Below are 20,844 nucleotides of genomic sequence, written 5' to 3' on the forward strand. Positions count from 1 at the left end.
GCAAAAGTGAGTGACAACTCAGAAGGGACTGACTGCCCCCTGGGCAGTGCTAAGCAAATTTAACCCAGCCTGAGTTGAGCCAGGCACTGGAGAAATATCTAGGATGATTAGCTAGACTGCTTATTCTACCCTCTTTCACATTTCTCTACTTTACTCTTTCCCNTATATATATATATATATAAAACCCAGTGGAATTGCTTGTCAGCTGCAAGAAGGGGAAGGGAGACAACAAGAACCTTGTAACTGTGAAGATAGGATTAACTTTCCCTTTGTTTACTTTTGAATGAATCAACAAAATCAATATACCCAAACTTAACCCTAAAGTAAGGGAAGTCCACAAATTACTTACTACAGGAGTTTACACCTCCAAAAGAATGAAAACACCCCTACTTAATGCCTAAATAGGTTGCAAAAGTGAGTGACAACTCAGAAGGGACTGACTGCCCCCTGGGCAGTGCTAAGCAAATTTAACCCAGCCTGAGTTGAGCCAGGCACTGGAGAAATATCTAGGATGATTAGCTAGACTGCTTATTCTACCCTCTTTCACATTTCTCTACTTTACTCTTTCCCTCTATTTTGTAAATAAAGCTACAAAATAAAAAGTCATTTTGACGAGTGATAATATAGGCGACCACATTCTTTTATATTTAGTCCAACCATAATTTTAACCCCTACATAACCATTCGGAAAAAAATTTTTTAAATAAAAATAAATAAATAAATGAAATATTAAAGGAACTACTAGCCAGTACAGACCTGATTTCTGAGGACTTGTACCAGGTAGAAAGGTGTCTTAGGAAATGTTCCAGGTAGCAATTGCTCCAATTCTTTAAATTATAAATGCAGCTTTTGACAAAATGTGAAATAGAGTAAATAAAGAAATTTTCTTTTTCAATCTACTTATTACTAGCCCAGCAATGAGAAACTGGTTACTGAAGGCTAGGGGAGAAGAGACACAAGAAGTGACAACTCTATCTTAGAATTTAGAAAGCTAGCAATAGTCTGACAAGTGCTATATTTGTGTTGAATATATTTCAAAATGTTCAGAGAAAGGATAGGTAGGATCCCATGAACTAAAATTCTATAGAGGAGTGAGGGGAGCTCTCAAGAATGAAATTCAGAAAACCAAGGTGAAAGTTGTCTAAAGAGATTGGTGTAAATGTACAGGGAACTTACTGACCAACTTAGACTTGAAAAAGTTATATATAAATGAGAAAAATAAAATGTATAAACAGTAAAAAGGAGACAAAATTATCAATTTACTGATTACATGAATTTATTGAGAAAACTCTCCAGAATCAGCGAATAAATTAATAAAGATTTAGTACAGTAGAATAGAAAATAACCACAAAAATGTTTGGTATTTCTATATACTACTAACAAAAGCTGGGAGAAAATGACAGTGAAAAATATTTTATTCAAAATAATAGAAAGACTAAATATAGGTGATGGCCACAAGGTATTTATTGTTGGTCAGAATTCATGTATATAAGATAGCTTTTAGGGTTTAAAAGTGATAAAAATGGGAAAATATAAATCAAAGAACTATTTGTGGACAAAGGGTGGTCAGGTCTAAAGGATTATTGTGAGTTCTGTCATAAACATTGGTTTTTTAGTATCTCATAAGTTAGCGATGAGTTACTAAAAATAAGACCCTCCTTTTTAGTCAGGAAAGTCAGAAAGTGCAGGAGAGAAAAAAAAAAACCAGGAGTATATCAGGGTCAGTTTGAATTTGTCTTTGTATTGTTGGATTTTCAGTGTGAATATTTACATCTCAGAAATCAGCAAATGCTACAAATACAGACTTGATTTATTATTTTGTTTATTGTCTAAAATTTAAAAAGTGAAGAAGAAAATGTTAATTCAGATTAAAGTGTCAAGCATACATTTTTGTAAGAGAGCTAGTTAAATATTTACCAACATACCCCTAAAAAACATACCGTATAAGGGGTAAGAAGATCAGAACCATGAGAAGCCAACAGGAAAAGACAAAGATAAACCGAGGTGAAAACTTGCTTCCAGAAGCAGAATACTCAAGTTGAGCATAGCTTACTGAAGTAGGGAGCGGTTTGGTCAGTGATGGCACACCTTTTAGAGAAGGAGTGCTGGGTTCCCCCTTCACTTCCTTCCCCCACTGAGTGTCAAGGGTGCCCTGTCCCCCACCACTAACCCCACACTGGGGCAGGAGAATGTGCTCCCATTGGGCTGCTGGGCAGAGGGGCCAGGGAAATGAGGAGTGTCCTCAGTGAGAGTAGGGAGGGGGAGGGGGAGGGGGAGGGGAAGTGTTGAGCTCCCCTCCAGCTCTGCCACCTGTGACCCACTTACCTTACCCAATGTGTGCTCCCATTGGCTGCTGGGCAGAGGGGCGGGGATGTGAAAAATGTTATTAGGCACAGTGGAGAAGGGGGAGGGGAGCAGCTCTACCCTGGTCCCTCTGCCTTTCTAGTAAGGAACTCTTGGGGTAGGGGGAAGCTGTGTGCCCACAGAGGGCACTCTGTAGTGCTATCTTTGGCACTCGGGCCTTAGGTTCACCATCATTGCTATAGGCGCTAGAAGCTGATTGGGAGAAGCAAAATCCTCCTGCTCAAGAGTTGGCTGAACTTTTAGCCCTTTAGTTCCTTCTAAAGCTTAACAGAAGGGAGAAGCCTCAAGTGTTTGACTCTAGTCCTTTCTTGACCTTTTTTTTATTTGAGGAGAAATTCCTTCAAGCTTAGAGGACAGATGTGAGGGGCTTTGCATTTCTCTGAGCTTAGGAAACTACTTACCAACACTAAGCATCTAGCCTTGGGAACAGACCTAGAAAGCTAGAGACCTCAAACTTAGGACTGCTTGTTTTACTGAAAGATATTATGCCAGTTTTTAATTTTAAAAAGTTTAACACTGTTCTAAGTGGTCTGAGAGTAGCAGATAAGCAGCTTTGTCTAATGGGAGGGAAAAGAGGCCTAGAAGAGTAGCAGGTAATATGTGTTATAAATTAGTGCCTTAAAAAGACTACTAAGGGGCAGCTGGGTGGTTCAGTGGATTGAGAGTCCGTTCTATAGATGGGATGTCCTAGGTTCAAATCTGCCCTCAGACATTTCCCGGCTGTGTGACCGTGGGCAAGTTACTTGACCCCCATTGCCCAGACCTTACCATTCTTCTGCCTTAGAACCAATACACAGTATTGATTCTAAAATGGAAGGTAAGGGTTTAAAAAAAAAAAAAAGGCTACTAACATTCAGGCTTGTAGCCCAGAGTTGTGAATTGCCCTAGGCATAAGGGTTTCTCTACTCATGTACCTTACTGTTAATTTTCTATATGTCTCCACTCCTCTATATGGACGCCAGGTACATTGATGGTGGTGATCCAGATTTATGGGTAAATTGTTTTAACTATACTTTCGTTTTCTAGTAAGTAAATGTTATGATTATTCTTGCTTTGTCATGCTTGAGAGTCAAAGGTATTAGTGAGTCTGAATATTTTGTAAATGATGGGAGTGGGAGCTCAGTAGCTTTAGGGGTAAGAAGTAGGACTGTTTTCTTCCTATACTATGATTATCTAGGATCTAGAGGCTTCAGCATTACTGTAATGGCTGGCCCTCTTGGGAACAAATCTAATTTCACAAGGTTGTTTTAAGTCAGTGATTCCCAAAGTGGACGCCACCACCCCCTGGTGGGTGCTGCAACGATCCAGGGAATGGTGATGGCCACAGGTACATTTATCTTTCCTATTAATTGCTATTAAAATTTTTTAAAAATTTAATTTCCAGGGGGCTAAGTAATATTTTTTCTGGAAAGTTTGGGAACCACTGTTTTAAGTGGAGTGATTAAGTTAGTCGAGGCCCAAGAATAGGGTCTAGAAAGAGTTGGGGTTGGTGTCACACCTGGGCTACATCTAATTAGTCTGGAAAGATAGGTTGGAGCAAGTTTGTGAAGGGTTTTCAATTCCAGATAAAAGAATTTATAACTTATCCCTAAGGCAAAAGGGAGCCATGTTTGGTATTTAGCCATGTCTGACTCTTGTGACTTCATGGTCCATTCAATCCATGGCTTATTTTTAGTTGTTAAAGTTTAAAACTGCACTGAGAGTGTCCTATTAAAATCCTTTTCCCCTTTGATTTCTTTGGGGCATAAACTTTGCAATGGTATTTGCTGGGTCAAAAGATTCGCACAAATTGGTGACTTTTGGAGTATAATCCTAAACTGCTAATCAGAATGGCTGGACCAATTTACAACTACACTGTGTCCTTAATGTGCCTGTTTTCCTGCAGCCCTTCAACATTTGTAATTTTCTTTTTCTGTCTCCTTCGGCAATCTAATGAGTGTGAAGTAGGACCTCAGAGTAGCTTTTATTTGCATTTCTCTAATTATTAGTAATTTGTAACGTTTTTTGATAAAAGCTATTGAAAAAGACTATTGGATTTATCAATAAAAGTATCATTGATGACTTTGTAGAGAGCAGTTTCAGTGCTCTGATCTGGAATCAGATTGCAAGTGAATAGGAAACAAGAAAGTGGCGGCAATAGATATATTTTCTTGAGCAACCTATGTTCAAATCCTGCCTTTTGACACAGATTCTAGTTTTGTGTCACCTATTTCCTATAGAGAAGACACAACTTCTCAATGCAATCTGCAATTGTCTAAGATTATAAATTATAGCTGAATTACCGATCTGTATATGTGTAATTTCCCTACTAAGATTTCCCTAGATTTAAGAAATCTGCGGCCCAGAGCCCTACCTCAGATCAAAAGCACAGGAGACCCACAAAGGGGAATGTGCTTTGCCCAAAGACCAAATAAATATCTCCATAGGTTTGTCTTTCTGAGTGCTCTTGCCTCATTGCAAAATGGAAAGACCTCTGGTTTTGGAGCGAAAAGATTTAGGACTGAATCCAGGCTCAGCCACATATTAGCCCTGTGACCTTAGACAAAGTGTTTGACTTCTTTGGAGCCTCAGTTTTCTTATCTATAAAATGAATGAGTGGGACCAGATGATCAATCTTCCTTTCATCTTTAGTTCTATGACGCTATTTTTCAGGCAGCAAACACAGTAGATGGAGCGCTGGACAAGATCGAGTTCAAATACAACCTCAGACACTTAATAACTGTGTGACCCTAGATAAATCACTGAACCCCATTTGCCTCAGTTTTTTTCTCAACAGCAAAATAAGCTAGAAAACGAAATGGCAAACCACTCCAGTATCTTCGTTATGAGAAAACCCCCAAATGCGGCCGGGAAACGACTGAACAATGATTCAGACACTACGAACTAGACTGAAGTGTTTTTGTCCTTACACTCGCGGATTTGGGTTTCCGCACAGGTTCTGCTATTTGCCACCTAGGTGACCGTGGATAGGACCCTTCCCTTCCCCTGGACCACGGTTTTCTCGGTCATAAGACGAGGTTGGACTAAATCTCTAAGGAAGAACCTTTGCGACTTTGGCATTCCGAGATTCTGAAAGAGAATGAACCAAAAGCGGGGAAAGGATACACCTAAAACTACAATTCCCACAAAGCATCGAAACTAACCGAACTCGGAGATGACGTTTACAGTCGGGGCGACTTAGAAATGCCAAAGAAAAGAACCGTTTTTAAGGTGGGATCTAGGAAGGAGCGAGGGAAACTTATAGGGCAAACGGTCAAAGGAGAGGGGTGGAGCCGAGGAGTCAGGAAATAAGGCCCCTGCGACTAGCCGTACACGGCGAGACGCTATGCCGTCATAAGGCGGCGGCCATTTTCGGAGGGAGGAGACTACCGCGACGGCGGTGGGTGCTCAGAGAGAGCGGGCTGGAGGGCGGGAGCAGGAGGCGGAGGGGACTGAGCGCGGCTCGGGCGGTGGCTGCTGGGGAACGTTGTTGGCTGCTGTAAGGGCTTCCTCTTCCCTGCTCTTTTGCGTCTCCTTTCTCCCAGTGTCCTCCCAGTTGACTGAAGGGGCGCAATGTCCGCGGAGATCCCCGAGGCGGCCTCGGCTGAGGAGCAAAAGGTAAGGATCCATCTGTGTTGGAGGTTGTCAGGCTGGCACCTGGACCGGAGGAAGGCACGGAGCTCGTCTTCCCGGCCTTTCGATCTGCTGTTCGGGGAATGCCCCGATATTGGCCAGAGAGGTCTTTTTCTGGGATTGGGATGGGCTGGAGGGTGCCGATGGGGGGAGGGGGCAGAAGGGGAGAGTCCGGAGCGGTTTCCATTCCTGCTGGTTAGAAGCCAGATCCGACCACTCCCCCTTCCCCACCCCCTCTCCCAGGCCTGTTGGAGTCTGTCCCGGATCCTGCCTGTGCTTCCGCCCCGACCGCTGGAGGCGCTTCCCGCTCGCGGAGGCTCCTCCTCCATGGCGGGCAACCCCTCTCCTCGCAGCTCGCTGCCAGTTTTCTGATCGCAGGCCTGTGCATTGCACATTTACTGGAGGCCCCATTGGATCCATCTGAGTCTTTTGTTGGATTATTTAATTGTTGGATTATTTTGGAAATGCTTGTGGCCTACTTTGAAAAAAGCTAGGGAGGGAGGCCTCAGAGGTGTGGGTGTGACCCGGTGGCCTTTCCTGCCTGCTAGGGGATTTCGAACCTTCGCTGCCCGGCTATTCCCAAATGTTTCCTGCTAGGGTTCAGTTGATTTGAACCGATGTGACAGAAGAGATCCTTCTTTCAAAGTTTCTACTTTCATTTCCTTGCCAGTTTAAACGCCCTGTTGACACCTGAGGCTTGATTTCCTCTTCAGTTTAACCGACTACAGGTTAGGTTTAGGTTTTTTTCTTGCAAGATGCTCTTAGCTACCAAGCTTGGTGCATGCAGTTGATTATATTGGATGGTGGGCACACTTCGTAAAGCTTGAGAACTTGAGGAATACAAATTATCGTTTTACTTTTTCTCTTCTTCTGTGCACAAAAGGCTGCAGGGAGATCTTCAGAGGTCATTTAAAATAGATTTCTGTCACTTTTGAATTGAGTCCTTTAATTTCAACCATAATTCTGGCAGTTTTTCAGTAGATCTTTCACATGAGATGTTTAACATATATAACTTCTATCCCTCTCACTTTGTTCTTTATTGTCCATAAATCAACATTTCCCGCTTGCTCTGTCTCCGGGAGCTAAGTTGCTTATACATCTTCTTTGCTGAATTGTCTTGGAAGTAAGAATAGTTTTTAAAATTTCTGGCTTAGAGTACAGGAAAATAAGTCCACTACTGTTCAGCATTATTAATCATTTTATTGCTTTAACATATCCTAGTTTATTTTGTCTTTTTTAATAATCATATAAGGATGTTGGTTAATTTAAATGTTTACTGAATAGAATAACTCCGGAATTCACACTTTTTGCCTGCTTAACCATTTGAACCTTTCTAGACCAGGTCTGGTTGTTTATTTAATGCTACAAGAATATGAGAAGGAAATCAGTGGGGATGAAATTACTAGTTAAACTGTATTGTGGAATTTCCCTGAATAGGCTATTTCCATTTTTGCACTTTACACAAGTGAAAGTTAAATATTTATATAACTGCAAAGATACTTTCTTGATAAATAATATTAATAAAAGCAAAATTGTGTCACTGGCCTGGGAACCAGAAGGAACAAATGGCCTTTTTTCGTGATTGATATTGGATTCAACAGAAATAAGTAGGCTTTCAAGACTTTTTTGCATAAAATTGTGTACAGTTAAACTTATAGATATATTCATATTTAAATAAATTACTTTTTATGAGCACAGGACTTTTGGCAGATCTTAAGCACTAGTAGCTCATTGTCTTTACTACTGGAAAAAATTTGCAGCATCACTTTCTATTGGTACCATGGCCAGATTGGCTGGATTGGCTGGATGCCCTAAAAGATTTGCTTAATAAATGCTAACTTAGTAAATGTAACTTGATTGATCTACCAGCCATTACCTAAATACTAAGCTGAAATTCTCTTTTATTTTTGTTTAATCTCTAAAAAATATTTCTCTTCAATTGTCTATACATTCCTAAAAGATCGAATTTCTTGCCATAAATTCAGATAAAGAATTTTTTTCCACTGGGTTGTGGGCCTGTTTCCTTATCTGTAGACTGTATGCTTGGACTTTCTCTAAGGTATCCTTGCAAGTCTAAATCTTCTGATCTCCGTAAGAACTGTACCTTAAGGTATGGGACATTTTCTGGAGGTTGCCAATTAGGCAGTCTGCCTGTGTGCACTTGCACACATGTACACACAAATGACATCTTAATGTGCTTTGTCATGTAATGTAATGACATCTTACTCTGTGCTTTGCTATTGGACTTGCCAAGAAAAGTGACACTTTTCAGGGGCAGAAAGTATGTAGTTCGGATGAAGGTATTTATAGTTGCATTTAAACATAACTTGAGTGTAAGAAGTCTGAAAGAAATGAAAAGTTGACAAAACAGTAAATACTGATATTATTTTTAAAAATTTAAAGCATGAACCAAGTCATGCTTTAAATTTTTGGTTAAGCATTCATTAGAATTTAGAAGGACTGCCCTTCTGTTTTGTTGAATTTGGGGAAGAAATTGAAATAGTTTTAATCCTTCAAATGATATAATTGTTATTGCTTATCATTAGGGATAATGGTGACTAAAAAAGAACATGACATCCTTGAGAGACTGGGTTTTTTTATGCAAGTTTTTTTTTTTAATTCTCTAATTAGCTTTATGTGACTAGCAGTTATATCTACTATTTGAATAGCCTCCTGTCTCTTCATGTGTCCCACCCAGCAAGCACATTTTAATGTTCACAAATTGGCTACATTCCAAAGTCTGGCTGATGAGCTCTTCTTACACAGGCTAAGAAAATAGGTTTGTACTGTAGATTCATTTTAGGTTGGAGTTTGTTATTGTGAAATTTGTACAGGGATTCCTTAGTGGTGGATAGAGAGCCAAATCTGGAGATGGGAGATCATGGAATCAAATCTGACCTTGAAGACTTCCTATTTGTGTGACCCTAAGCAAGTCACTTAACCCCAGTTGCATGGCCCTTACTGCTCTTCTGCCTTGGAGCCAATATTTGGTATTGATTCTAAGATAGAAGGTACAGGTTTTGTTGTTTGATGTTGTTGTTGTTGTTGTTGTTGTTGTTGTTAAAAAAGAAAATGTACAGTCTAGTCTGCTGATAGCCCAAGATAGAATGGGTAGGATGGCTTTCTATTCTCTTTACAATCAATCAGTGATAGTAGGTAGCATTTAGTGCTAATGTTGTGTAAGGGGAAAGATCATCTGGCAAGTTTTATGTATCTAAAAACCATTCTTAACCAAGTGGTCCTTAAAAGAACTCACAGTGCACTGGACCATGCCCTTGTTTTAGTTTAAAGATCTCTAATTTTAATACCTTCATTTTACTGATGAGGGAAACAGAGGTCAAAGAATTTAAGTGACTTGCTTTTACTAGCTATGTAGATATTAAGAATCAGAATCAGAATTTGAATCCAGTTTTTCTGATTCCATATTCAGTGGGAAATCATTTTTCTAGAAAGGGTCTATAACCTATTACACAGAGTGAGTGGTCCATGATAAATTAGCAATACCATGGAAAGACCAATCAATGCTCTTGGATCAGAGTTCCCAGATTGGAATTCTGGCCATCCTATTTACTATCTCTGTGACTATTGACAACTCAGTTTTATCTCTTTGTGTCTCAATTTCCTCATCTATGCAATTAGATGGCTGGAATATTTGATTTCTGTTTTCTTCTAGCTCTAAATGCTTTGAGAATGATCACTGAATGTTCCGAAGTCAGAATACCTCTGGGATCATATTTTTTGGTTTTCCAACTGTGTAATCTTGGGCAAATCACTTTTGACTTGACATCTGAGGTCCCTTCCAGCTCTTGATATATAATCCTATGATCTATATGTCAGTTCACTTCAACAAATTTGTATTATCTATTTTGTTAAAAAATTATATTTATGTGTTCCAATCTACTCTTGGGGGAGAGGTTCTCGATTTTTAAGAGAGTAAAGGAATTCTGAAACCAAAGAGTTTGAGAGCTTTTAGTCTTTTTTTTCCTAACCAACATAGAAAATTCAGTGCTACTTGAAAATGTCTTGGTTTTCCTCAGCTCCTAGTGATTGCTTAGTAGTCTGGAGATTTTCCCTTTGAAGGATCGATCCATTTATATAAATGGGTCATTAGGTTTAGTGAATCATAGATATAGAGCTGGAGCTTAGTGACCATCTTGTCCAGCTCTCTCAGTTTTACAGATGAGGAAAATGATGCCCAGCCAAGTTAATTGACTTGCTCAAGGACACATAAAGTCTTCTAATTCCAAATTCATTTTTCTTTCTGTTGAACTTTCCTACTTTAGTGAATATCTGAAACTTAAAAAAAAAAAGTTATCAAGCCATACCAAATGCTTAGAAAATAAAACTTAGAAATAAACTTTTTAAAGAGTTTTGCTTGTTGTGTGAGCAAGTTCTTAGAATGCCCTACAAATGCGAGTCATCATTATTTACTGTTATTCATGGATGCTTTCCAACTGCTGCCATTACCCCAGATAAAAACTGATGGCCTGAAAGGTTGAAAAAGAATAACTAGCATAGTTTAGGGCAGTTGTCATTGAAAGCCCTTTTTTAGTTGTTCACAGATTATTTTGTTGGATTATCATATTCTCACTTGCATGTTCCAAATTTAAATTCTGCCAAAACAATTTTGAGAATGACTGAGAGGATATCTTTCCATTTAATTTGTAAAAGTACAATTTCATAGACCTTAATTAACTAAAATAAGTCAAAGTACTACATGCGCCTCATACCCATTTCTGATCATCCCCTTCTGGATTGTCAGTCGGCAGAAATATTTCTTCATCTTTCATTCCAGTAAGCTGAATTATGAAGAGATTCAAGTAACTTTTCTCATTATCTATCATAAAAAAATTCTGAGATCCAAAAACAAAATTCAATTTTTCCTTTCTTTTTTCCCCTAAATAGTCTCCCAAATACAAGGATTTTAGGGAAGCTTTGTCTATGGCCATTGCCTCTGTCTCTGTAGTTAAGTTTAATAAAAAAAAATGTATGTAGTACCAGCATAATCCTAATGACGCACAAGTCTATGTACATATCATTCAATATATTAGTTATAGTCCAGATTTGGAGTCAAAAAACCTGGGTTAGAATCCTAGCTTTATGTATCACTGGGCAAGTGATTTGGCTAGTTCTGAGTCTCTTTCCTCATCTTAGGGTAGCACTGTGATTAAATGAACTTCTTCCTCTTGCACCTTTAAATCCTATGATCCCATGAAAGTAAATCATTTGTTTTCTGTCTATAAAACTAGTTCATTCCCTGTGTAGCATAAGTTGTTTGCTAGCTCCTCTCAGAAATGTTGATCAAAATGAGAAAGGGGGGAAGTGATTACATATTATTTTTAGCAAGAATCTGATAATATGTTGGATGTTGATCTACTGTGTTGTTATTGAAACTAATTTCCTTTCCCTGTATTTACTTTGGTGACATACTAATAAAAAGAGCAGGCCAGGCACCTAGCACAGTGGCTGGCACATACTAGGCTCTTAATAAATGTTTATTATTGACTTACTGAAGAGTAGTAGGAAACCGATTTGGAGAGGTGTTCACTAGATACCCAAAATGTAGTGGATTTATAACATAGCCTTAGGCAGAAAATTGTCTGATAAATAAATTGCTTACTATTTGATCATACATAATTGCCTTTAGCTCCTTTGGCCCAGGTGTGGTACCATCATCACTAGGCAGCTGTTTGTTGATTAATTTCTTAGTGCTTTGTTCACTCTTGCTCAGTAGCTCCAAAGGTAACATGAAAATTGTATAGGTTTGGTAATGTTCATTACGTCTCTTTTTGTCTCTGTTGTGTAGTTAGTGCATGTTCTGTCTGCTTACAATTATGTTGTAATTATGTTTTCAGTTTGGGGTACTGACGATCATTATTATACTTATGTATAGATTCATCAATTGTAAGTTCAAAATAGCCTGTGTGGCTTAATATGGTGACAGAAATCCCTTTGACTTGTATAATTGTAAGGCTATATATGTGTAAATATGTAACATTTATTTTAAGAAAATAATAGGCCATGAAGCTGCCTTTTAGATTCCTAAGTTGATAAATGAGGCATTTATTATACATATATTAATTTATCTGCAAAATATGCACAGTATAACCTCATAAATTCCAAACTCAAGGGATCTCAAAAGATAAATGACTGAATAAAACTCTGGGGAATAGCAGTGTTTCGAATTAGACTTGATTTTGAGTAAACATCAACTTTGGAAGGTCTCACTGTAGTTGGGAAACTAAAATCATCAAAATGTATTCCAGTGAACATCTAATTATAGGTAAATGTGAGCTGAAGAGTTCCATAAAAGGTAGGTAACTATAAATGTATTCTACGTGACTGGAAAATAATAGCAGTAAAGACTTCAGAGCTGAGCTATCTTGATATTTTTATCCAGTGTGTAGGGTGGTACACATGCATCACAGCTATAATAGAGCCATCACTTGGATCATTTTTTTAAAAATACAGTAACTAGAGGTTCTGTCTTTAGAGCTCCTCCTGTGCTTGGTTTTCAATAAGATGTTAGCTAGATACTGAGAGTTCTTTGGCATTGGATTGCTAAATTCAGAAACTGTATTACATTTGAAAAAAGGAGTATTTTGGTTTTAAAATAAAAACCATAGGTGAAATTTAAAAAAAAAACACTAATTGATTTTAAATAATTTCAGGAAATGGAAGATAAAGTAACTAGTCCAGAGAAAGCAGAAGAAGCAAAATTAAAAGCAAGGTATCCTCATCTGGGACAAAAGCCTGGGGGTTCAGATTTCTTGAGGAAGCGACTGCAAAAAGGAGTAAGTTCTTTTAAGTATGACTTCTTTGTGCTATGTGAATTTGTCACTTGTAGCATATATGTGATTTTAAACAAGTTGCTTGGCATGATTATCTAAAAATATAAGATTTTTTCTCTTTCGTAAAGTGATTTCTCCTCGGACAGAGTACGTAGGAAATTGTTTATTTGAATGTATTTGCCAACTTTAAATATATTTTATTTTAAGTGCATCAAAGTATATTTTCTCTAAACATAGTTAAAAATAATTCAGAACTTGTAATTAGATAACCTACTTTAGGACGTATTTGCTGTTTTGATGCTTGGTTTATTGTTAGGTAGAAGAGAAATAAATTAAAATAGGTTGACTATTTTTCCTGCTTAGTCTTTTCTTGGTAAGATTTAAATGGTTCAAAGTGAGTTTTGGTTACATTAAGAGCAGATTGAGGGTTTGTGACTGAAATTTACGTAGGATTCTTATAAATCTGGTTTCTCACAATGTCAAGAGCTCCGTTTTTATCCACATTTTTTTTTTTTAATGTATGTGGTTCTGTAAGCTCTTTTTTTAACATGTAGCCTTGGGAATAAAAGGGGAAAACATTTTTTGATAGCAAAAGGCATTATTACTAAACAAGGGATAATTATTGTGAGTTTTAACAGATTTGTTACAGTTTCTGTAGTGTCTTATCAAAAAATAAACCTCAATTACAGTTTTTGAAACACTTGGTTACCTCTAAGCTATTTTCCTTTAGCAAAGGGGTTCTTAATTCTTTTTTGTTTCATGGATCCCTTGACAAACTAAAGGGGAATCCCACAGCTGAAGCCTGTGGACCTCTTCAAAGAATGCATATTTTTAAAAATTCAATTTTAAGTTCCAAATTTTCTTTTCACCTCTGTTCCCATTGAGAAGGCAAGAAAAACAAAACCTATTATGAATATGTACAGACAAGGAAAAGTGATAGGTTTAAAATGAATAAAATAGGTTTGCAAAAGAAGTGTGATTAAAATGCAGTTATCAGTGTATTTTAAAAAACTAACAGGTCCTTGGTTAGGAATTCTTGTTTTAGAATCTCCTAATCTGACTAATAATTGGATAAAGTTAGGAAAAGTAGGATGTCATGTGAGACCGTACATTTTTTGAAAATAATATCAAACTGAAGTATTCAACTTATAAGCCAAAAATGCAGCTAGGTGACTCATAGGAGAGAATGCTGGGCTTGGAGTCAGGAACACCCAAATTCAAATCCAGAATCAGACACTCTAGCCATTTGATTCTGTCTTAATATAGTAGAGAAGGAAATGTCAAACCACTCTTGTATCTTTGCCAAGAAAACCCCTTGGACAATACTGGTGTGCAATGATCCATGGTGTCCAAAACAAAAAAAAAAAAACTGAACAACAAAATAGTGGGAAATGGTTTATTGAAAATGAGTAATATTGAATCTGCTACACAAACATTCTTTGTATAGACTTAATTGGCAATATAATTTACATATAGGGAAACCGTTTTTAACAAGTGTCCTGCCTACTTTTTCTATCCTACACATTTGTCCTCAGTTAAGGGGAATGTAACTCCTGACTTTCAATTGACCTTGCATTCTGATCCAACCTTATTAGCCACCAATAGTAATTATAATTGTCATCTCCTAACCTTCTGTAAGATCATGTGAAGGTCAGGGGTTTAGTGTGATCTGTTGAAGAAACAAACTGGTGATCTTAACATGAAAATATTTAGTTTATACTCTGGGGATTTATTTCAATTTGAAGAGGTACTTTAAATTTCTTTTCATTTTAAACAGTTTACCATTTTCTCTTAATGGTAAAGCTGATCAAAAAATTATCTAAAATTACTTTCTACATCTTACAGTAAGTGTTTTAGACAATGAACCTTTGACTGTCCTAGGTTCCACTCTTTTATCACCAATAACATTTAAGACATTTTGAATTGGATGTCTTAACTGGCACCTCACACTCCAAATATCCAAAAAAGAATTTATTTTTCCTACCTAACCTAAGCCCTCTCATCTTCCATACTTCCTTATTACAGTGGAGGTTCCCACCCTCACAGTGTTGTCGTCCATGACTCCTCATAATTCATCCTAACTATGCAGTCTTGTCATTTCTACCTCACTACATTCCCTTTGTATTTCTCCTTCTATCCATTCACACAGCTACCACTCCAGTGAAGGCTGGGACCACTGTGTGCTTTGACTTTTGTAAAAGCCTTGTTAGTTTTCCCTGTCAAGTCTTTTCCCATTCTAATCCTTACACCACACAGCTGCCAAAGTGAGTTTATGGCAGAGGTAAGTCTGACCTGCTCTCACATAGTCCCTTCCATGTACTCTGCCACCCAGTCGCACCAGTCAACTTATTATTCTTGACCCACAACGCTTCACAGCCCATCTCTCTGCCTTCTCGCTGCCTATGACCAATGACTGGAATGTTTTTCTCTTCACCTGACTCCCTTTAGGACTTAAGTATCTCCTATCTACATAGAGATTTGAATGTTGTTTTCACCATTAGAATGTAAGGCCTAAGATTGGTTTTGTCTTTCTTTGTATCACTACCACTTAGCATAGTGCCTGACATGGGGTCTATGCTTAATAGATGACTGTCAACTGGAATGGATATCAGTCCTTACTCTCTTAAGTTTGAGAAATGAGCTCCTGCTCTTATACATGCATTTATGTTGATGGTAGCATGTGTATTACTGCATGTGTATGACATGATTGTTTTTTAATAGTTATATAAGATGAACCAATTATAAGATTTCTTATACTAAAAGAGATTACCTCACTTTTGGTTTTAACAAAAATTAAACCCCCATTACTACTGCTACCATTGAATAATAATTAGAACATTTATTGATTCATTTAATTAACATACTTTGTGTATGTTTAAGATTAAGCCTTTCATATAACTGAATCTGGCAAAATGTCTTCTGTCATAAATCTAGATCTTGCAAAAGCCTCTGATTGTATCTAGTCCAATGTCCTTGTTTTACTTTGGCCTTGAATTTAAGTGACCTTTGCCACCCAGGCACCCAGAGTTATTATAGAACCCAGGCCTTCTGACACCAGAGCCAGCACATTTTCCTTTGTATCATGAGTTTTACTTTCTTGTTTATGTTCATCTTGAAATATTCAAACTTATTTTTTCCTTCTTGAAATTGTCCCTATTTTAAAATTTTTATGCTTTTAAACTAACTGGTCTTATTGTTAGTCCCTGAAAAGATCTTAGGGCTCTGGAGAGTTTACTACTTTTCTATAAATTTAATTTTAATCTTTCAAGTTGACCTCTCAAATGCTGGCTCTGTGACCCTGGGTAAGTCATTTAATCCTCTTTGCGCTTTGGAAAATTCTTAAAGACTCTTTAAGTTGCAGAGATGAGGCCAGCCTAAATAGGCTGAAGAGATTGCTCACCAAGAGTTCCCTACACCCATGAAATCACAAGTTCAGCTCCTACCCCTATATATAAAAATCATCAATGTTGAGCTGGCAGCCATTTAATTATTGCTGTTAACATTGAATGTTTTTTGTTTGATGGTTTGCTAGGGCAGAAATGGGGGGGGTGGGGAAACCTATTTCTAGTTGTAGTTTGCTTTTTCTAGCTTTATTCTACCTGATTCAAGAAGGAAGAGTCTCAGATATCAGGCAGGGCCTATTATTCCCTCTGTGTTTGTAAACAATTAAATAAAATGATAAAGCTATAGCAGGGGGAAACAGTTCACCTGTCACTTCCCTCCCCCAAAAAGAAAACCCAAATCTGATTTTATTTCGTGCAATCCAGAAATAATTTTCTGTAATTTTGATGAACTAAAGCATAATTGCAATAAATGTGAATGATATCTTGTCAAAGAAACAAGTCACATATTCACTTTTCTTTAATTATTTACAAGTTGTTTGCAGGGAGTTTTTAGCCCATTGTAGTCTCAAGAACTTTGAGAGTCTGACAAGCCGAAACAAGCTTTGTATATTTTGGGTTAAACATCCTGGTTTGGTGATATCACAGACTAGAAGACAGCAGATTGTCTCAAGGATCTTCCGAATACTTATAAAATAGACATTACATTATCTCAAGCTGTTTATTTTCAATTGCTGCAAGTTTTATATTAGTCAACAAAAAATTTATTAATTTCATACTATCAGACAGGCAGTGTGCTAGCTGCTTGATATAAAAGAACAAAAAAAAATCTCCATTTGAATTCTGTTGAGGGGGATGATATGTACATGTATTTAACTGATAAATTCATGGTAGGAAAGGAGAGGGTACTGTTAGTTGGGATTATTAGGAAAGACTTTCTATAGAAGATGGTACCAGCTGCATCTAAAGAAAATGAGGGATTTTCTGAGGCAGAGTTGAGGTGAGAGTGCAGGTTTTTCGATGAACACATATGCAATAGGACCATCATCGTGATGATTTTACAGACACTGGAAAAGTTTGATAAACTATTCATTCTATAGTTTGCAGCTTTGGTAGCAGAGCTCCCAGGAAAAAGATTACATGCTCCAGCCATCTTATACTTTCCTGTATTGTCTCTCCCTCCTCCATTTCCCCCCATATGCTAATGTGTTTCCTATTAGGTAGCTCCTGGCTAGATATTACAGTCTAACCAAGAGATGATAAGAGGACAGTGCTTCTAGCCAGGCAAATAATTTCTTGAAACTCTATAGTATGATTTTAAGTCCAAGCAGCTCGATCATCACCTGGCAGTTGGATGTGTTATTTATACCCATGGTTGGCTTCTGGATAGCCTCAGAAGGAAAGCGCGAGCCTAGTGAGAAAAATTCAACTTTCAGTTTTCCCTACAGTTCAAGATTTACAGAGGCAAAACTGACCTGATTTTGTCATCTGCATAAATGCTTGTTATACTGAAGTTTGTTTTTTCTTATTCTGTTATAGCAAAAGTATTTTGACTCTGGGGATTACAACATGGCTAAAGCAAAGATGAAGAACAAGCAGCTTCCTACTGCAGCAGCCCCTGATAAAACAGAGGTCACTGGTGACCACATTCCTACTCCGCAGGATCTTCCACAGCGGAAACCATCCCTTGTTGCTAGCAAGCTGGCTGGCTGATTAAAAGAGCTGAACTGCATGAATCTCCTCATTCCTGTTATTTCTCTCAAACATGTTACTTCTCAGCTTTTTTTCCTTCCATACACTAAGTCATTGAGACTGACAGCTTTGCAGGTAGCGGTAGTGTGTGCTGCTATTGTTAAGGGAGTAAACTTTTAAGAATAAACTGTAGTACTTTGGACTAGTTGAACAATGCACTGATGAAAAGGACACATGTTAGAGCAATGTAAAGTAATCTACTTGAAAATAAATGTATATATTGCCTGTTCCTTAGTGTAGGACTGGTTCCAGCAAGTAACGAGCAAGTTTTAAAGTTTCACTGTTTTGGCTTTCTTTATTCATCTTAATTACAGCTTTATATGTTTGTGTTATTTAATATAATCTATTGTGTTGCTTTTTTCTGTATCTTTCTGTTTGGTTTTGTAAAACAGAGTTTTAAGACCACAAGTTGTTAGATCATGTATTTAAAATGAAAAACACATACAATACATACACTCACACACGCACACATGCACACACACACACAATATACATATATATACACATAACACTAGGTGGGATTCTAAAAGATTTCTATCTCTGCTCTTAGACTTGAATGGCCTTAAACCTGTTTCAGCTTTAACAATAGAATTTTACTTGGGCAATATTTGCCCATACTGATGTAACCTTTTGTGAATTTAGTGCTTATTAACAGCTTCCCATTGAAACTGGTTTTTTTTTTCCCCTTCAGTTCTATAGTGTTAGAATATCTTTTCTTTTGAAGATGTGAATGAAGTGTGCATGTGCATAGACTGTTGAATTCACTTTTGTGCCATTTTTGTAAATATAATAGTTTTGCACAACCTCTCGCAAATGTCTGTATTAATTTCACACTTTTAAACAGCAGATGATGTGCCAACCAGAAGCACAAGAGTTCACACCCCAAACTCTACAGTGAGAACTTTTGTATAGGAAAGAATAGTTTACCATCTTGGACTTAGAGAATACCAAACTGGATATTTTAACTCAGTTAGCCATAGACTTATGCGTTTTCATCTGTTACTAATGCCCATGACATTCAGTGGCCTTGTGCATATATGATATGTTGTTTAGGCATATCTTTTGTCCTATGCAGAACATTTCATTATGACTTTTATGAAATTACAAGTCATATAATTTGTAAGATTTTTTTTTTAATGGAGAATATTTTTACTTTCACATTCAACTTTCTCCAGAGCCCTAGAATAAAAAAACCTTCAGGGCTTCTTTAATCCCATTTCTTCCTGTTAATTTGGCATTTTAAGAACAGGATTCGAGGCCATTTTGTGCATTTGGAAGTAGAAGCATGCTTATTTACATGCTGAATTCTGTATTTAATACACTAAGATGATATTTTAATACTTAGTAACTATTAAATCTTGATCTTACATAACTAATATTTGACAACTCTAATGTACAAATAAAGGGAATTTTGAACAAATAAATACTTGAAGACTGACATCCCAAAGACATAAGTCAACCTGTAATACATCAGTAAACATTTTCAGTATTAAGTTAGAACCAAGAAACTAAGTGAATTGACCCTTGCTACTACAATTAGAACATCTCATTTAACTAGGGATGAAACATCCCAGGCAAATAATTAAGCCTTAGATATTTTGCTTGTATAAATACCATCCTTTATTTTAAGATTTGAAGTGATGCATTAAAAATTTTTTCCTCTGTAGCACTGTTTTCTTAACTTATTCATGAAAAAGAACAAGTTAAGGAAGGCAGTCTTACCAACAGGTTAAAAATCTTTGTGACTAATTTACCATTTGTGGTTTTGCAAGCTTTCCCCCCATTTTATGCAATGATACGTTATGACAATATTAGCCTGAAATATGCCACTAGTAATGCTTTCCTGTTTACAAATTCCCTTTTGGTGTACAGAGAAAGAAGAGAGTCAGAGGTATCATCTCTATTGGCATTAACAGAAACTTTCAGGAAGTTACCATTTTGAGGAAAATCTTACTGCTACCTTTCTGTCCTCCAAAAAAGATAGAAAAACAAAATCAAGAAAACATTAAGTAAAAAACATAAATATATTTGCAAAAGGATGCCAGATTTGTTCAAGCAAAATCGTCACCTAATAAAATAGTTGTTGTAAGATTGTCTTCAACATTGCAAAAATAGCCCAGAATGAAATTTTATGGGTTTTTGTAGATTCTTGTATAATACGTTCATGAAAAACTTAATTGCTATGGCATTGAAATCCCTATTCATCTGAGGAGTGATCTAATAAACACTGTACTGAAAGATTGAGAATATAGTACTAATCCTAACCATGAAAGAGGAATGTTGCTGTGGCTTCTGGCAGATGACTTAAGCGCTGCCTCAATTTCAGTTTTTTAACACAGGATGCTAATACTTAATCTACCTCAAAACATGTTGAGGATCTGTGAAATGCTGTATAAGTGCCCAATTTAAAACGATTGTGGTTGTCTATTTAAAGATAAAATTTCCTCATAAAACCACCCTGCCTTCTATAAAGTCATAGCGCTTCAGATCTCAGGATTTTCCATAAGGAAAGACCTGTTAATGATTTGTTAATGTTCATTCCATAACCCCATTAGTGGTGCTCTCAGAGCTGGTTGCTGTCCCCCGCTCCTTCGTTCCCCAAAGCTCCCATTCATTTATAAAAAATGAAGTTTCACTAAATTGTATCTCAGGCCATTTCCAATTCTAAATTCAACAGTTTGGGGTTTGTGGGCTTAGAAAATGGTTAATTTTGGTTTTTGGCCTATTTTATTGCAGTATTTTAATGAATAGAAAATTCAAGTAACAGTAAAATTTAGGAAATCTGGCAAAATGTTGAAGGAAATGTACCAATAACTAAATCTGGCCCAGTCACGAAAGAAAAATTTGATTTAGTTGAAAATACATCTAGCTGTTTAAATAATTAAAGATTTAGGCAAGTGGTATTACCTAGATTACTTAGTTATTTTGAGGTGAATATGCACAGTACTGCTGAGTTCTTAATGCAGAATAAGGATCTGAGCTAAA

General features: G+C 37.1%; 1 protein-coding gene across 1 annotated transcript; it reads left to right on the forward strand.

Annotated features, from left to right (window-relative positions):
• The first annotated feature begins 5,755 nt into the window (after positions 1-5,755).
• Positions 5,756-18,662, forward strand: ARPP19 (cAMP regulated phosphoprotein 19). Its single transcript, XM_044665159.1, has 3 exons — positions 5,756-5,960; positions 12,647-12,769; positions 17,647-18,662. The coding sequence occupies exons 1-3, from the start codon at positions 5,916-5,918 to the stop codon at positions 17,818-17,820; spliced, it is 342 nt and encodes a 113-aa protein (XP_044521094.1). The 5' UTR covers positions 5,756-5,915; the 3' UTR covers positions 17,821-18,662.
• The last annotated feature ends 2,182 nt before the right edge of the window (positions 18,663-20,844 follow it).

The sequence above is a fragment of the Gracilinanus agilis genome, chromosome 2 (genome assembly GCF_016433145.1).
Source record: "Gracilinanus agilis isolate LMUSP501 chromosome 2, AgileGrace, whole genome shotgun sequence".
NCBI classification, from domain to species: domain Eukaryota; kingdom Metazoa; phylum Chordata; class Mammalia; order Didelphimorphia; family Didelphidae; genus Gracilinanus; species Gracilinanus agilis.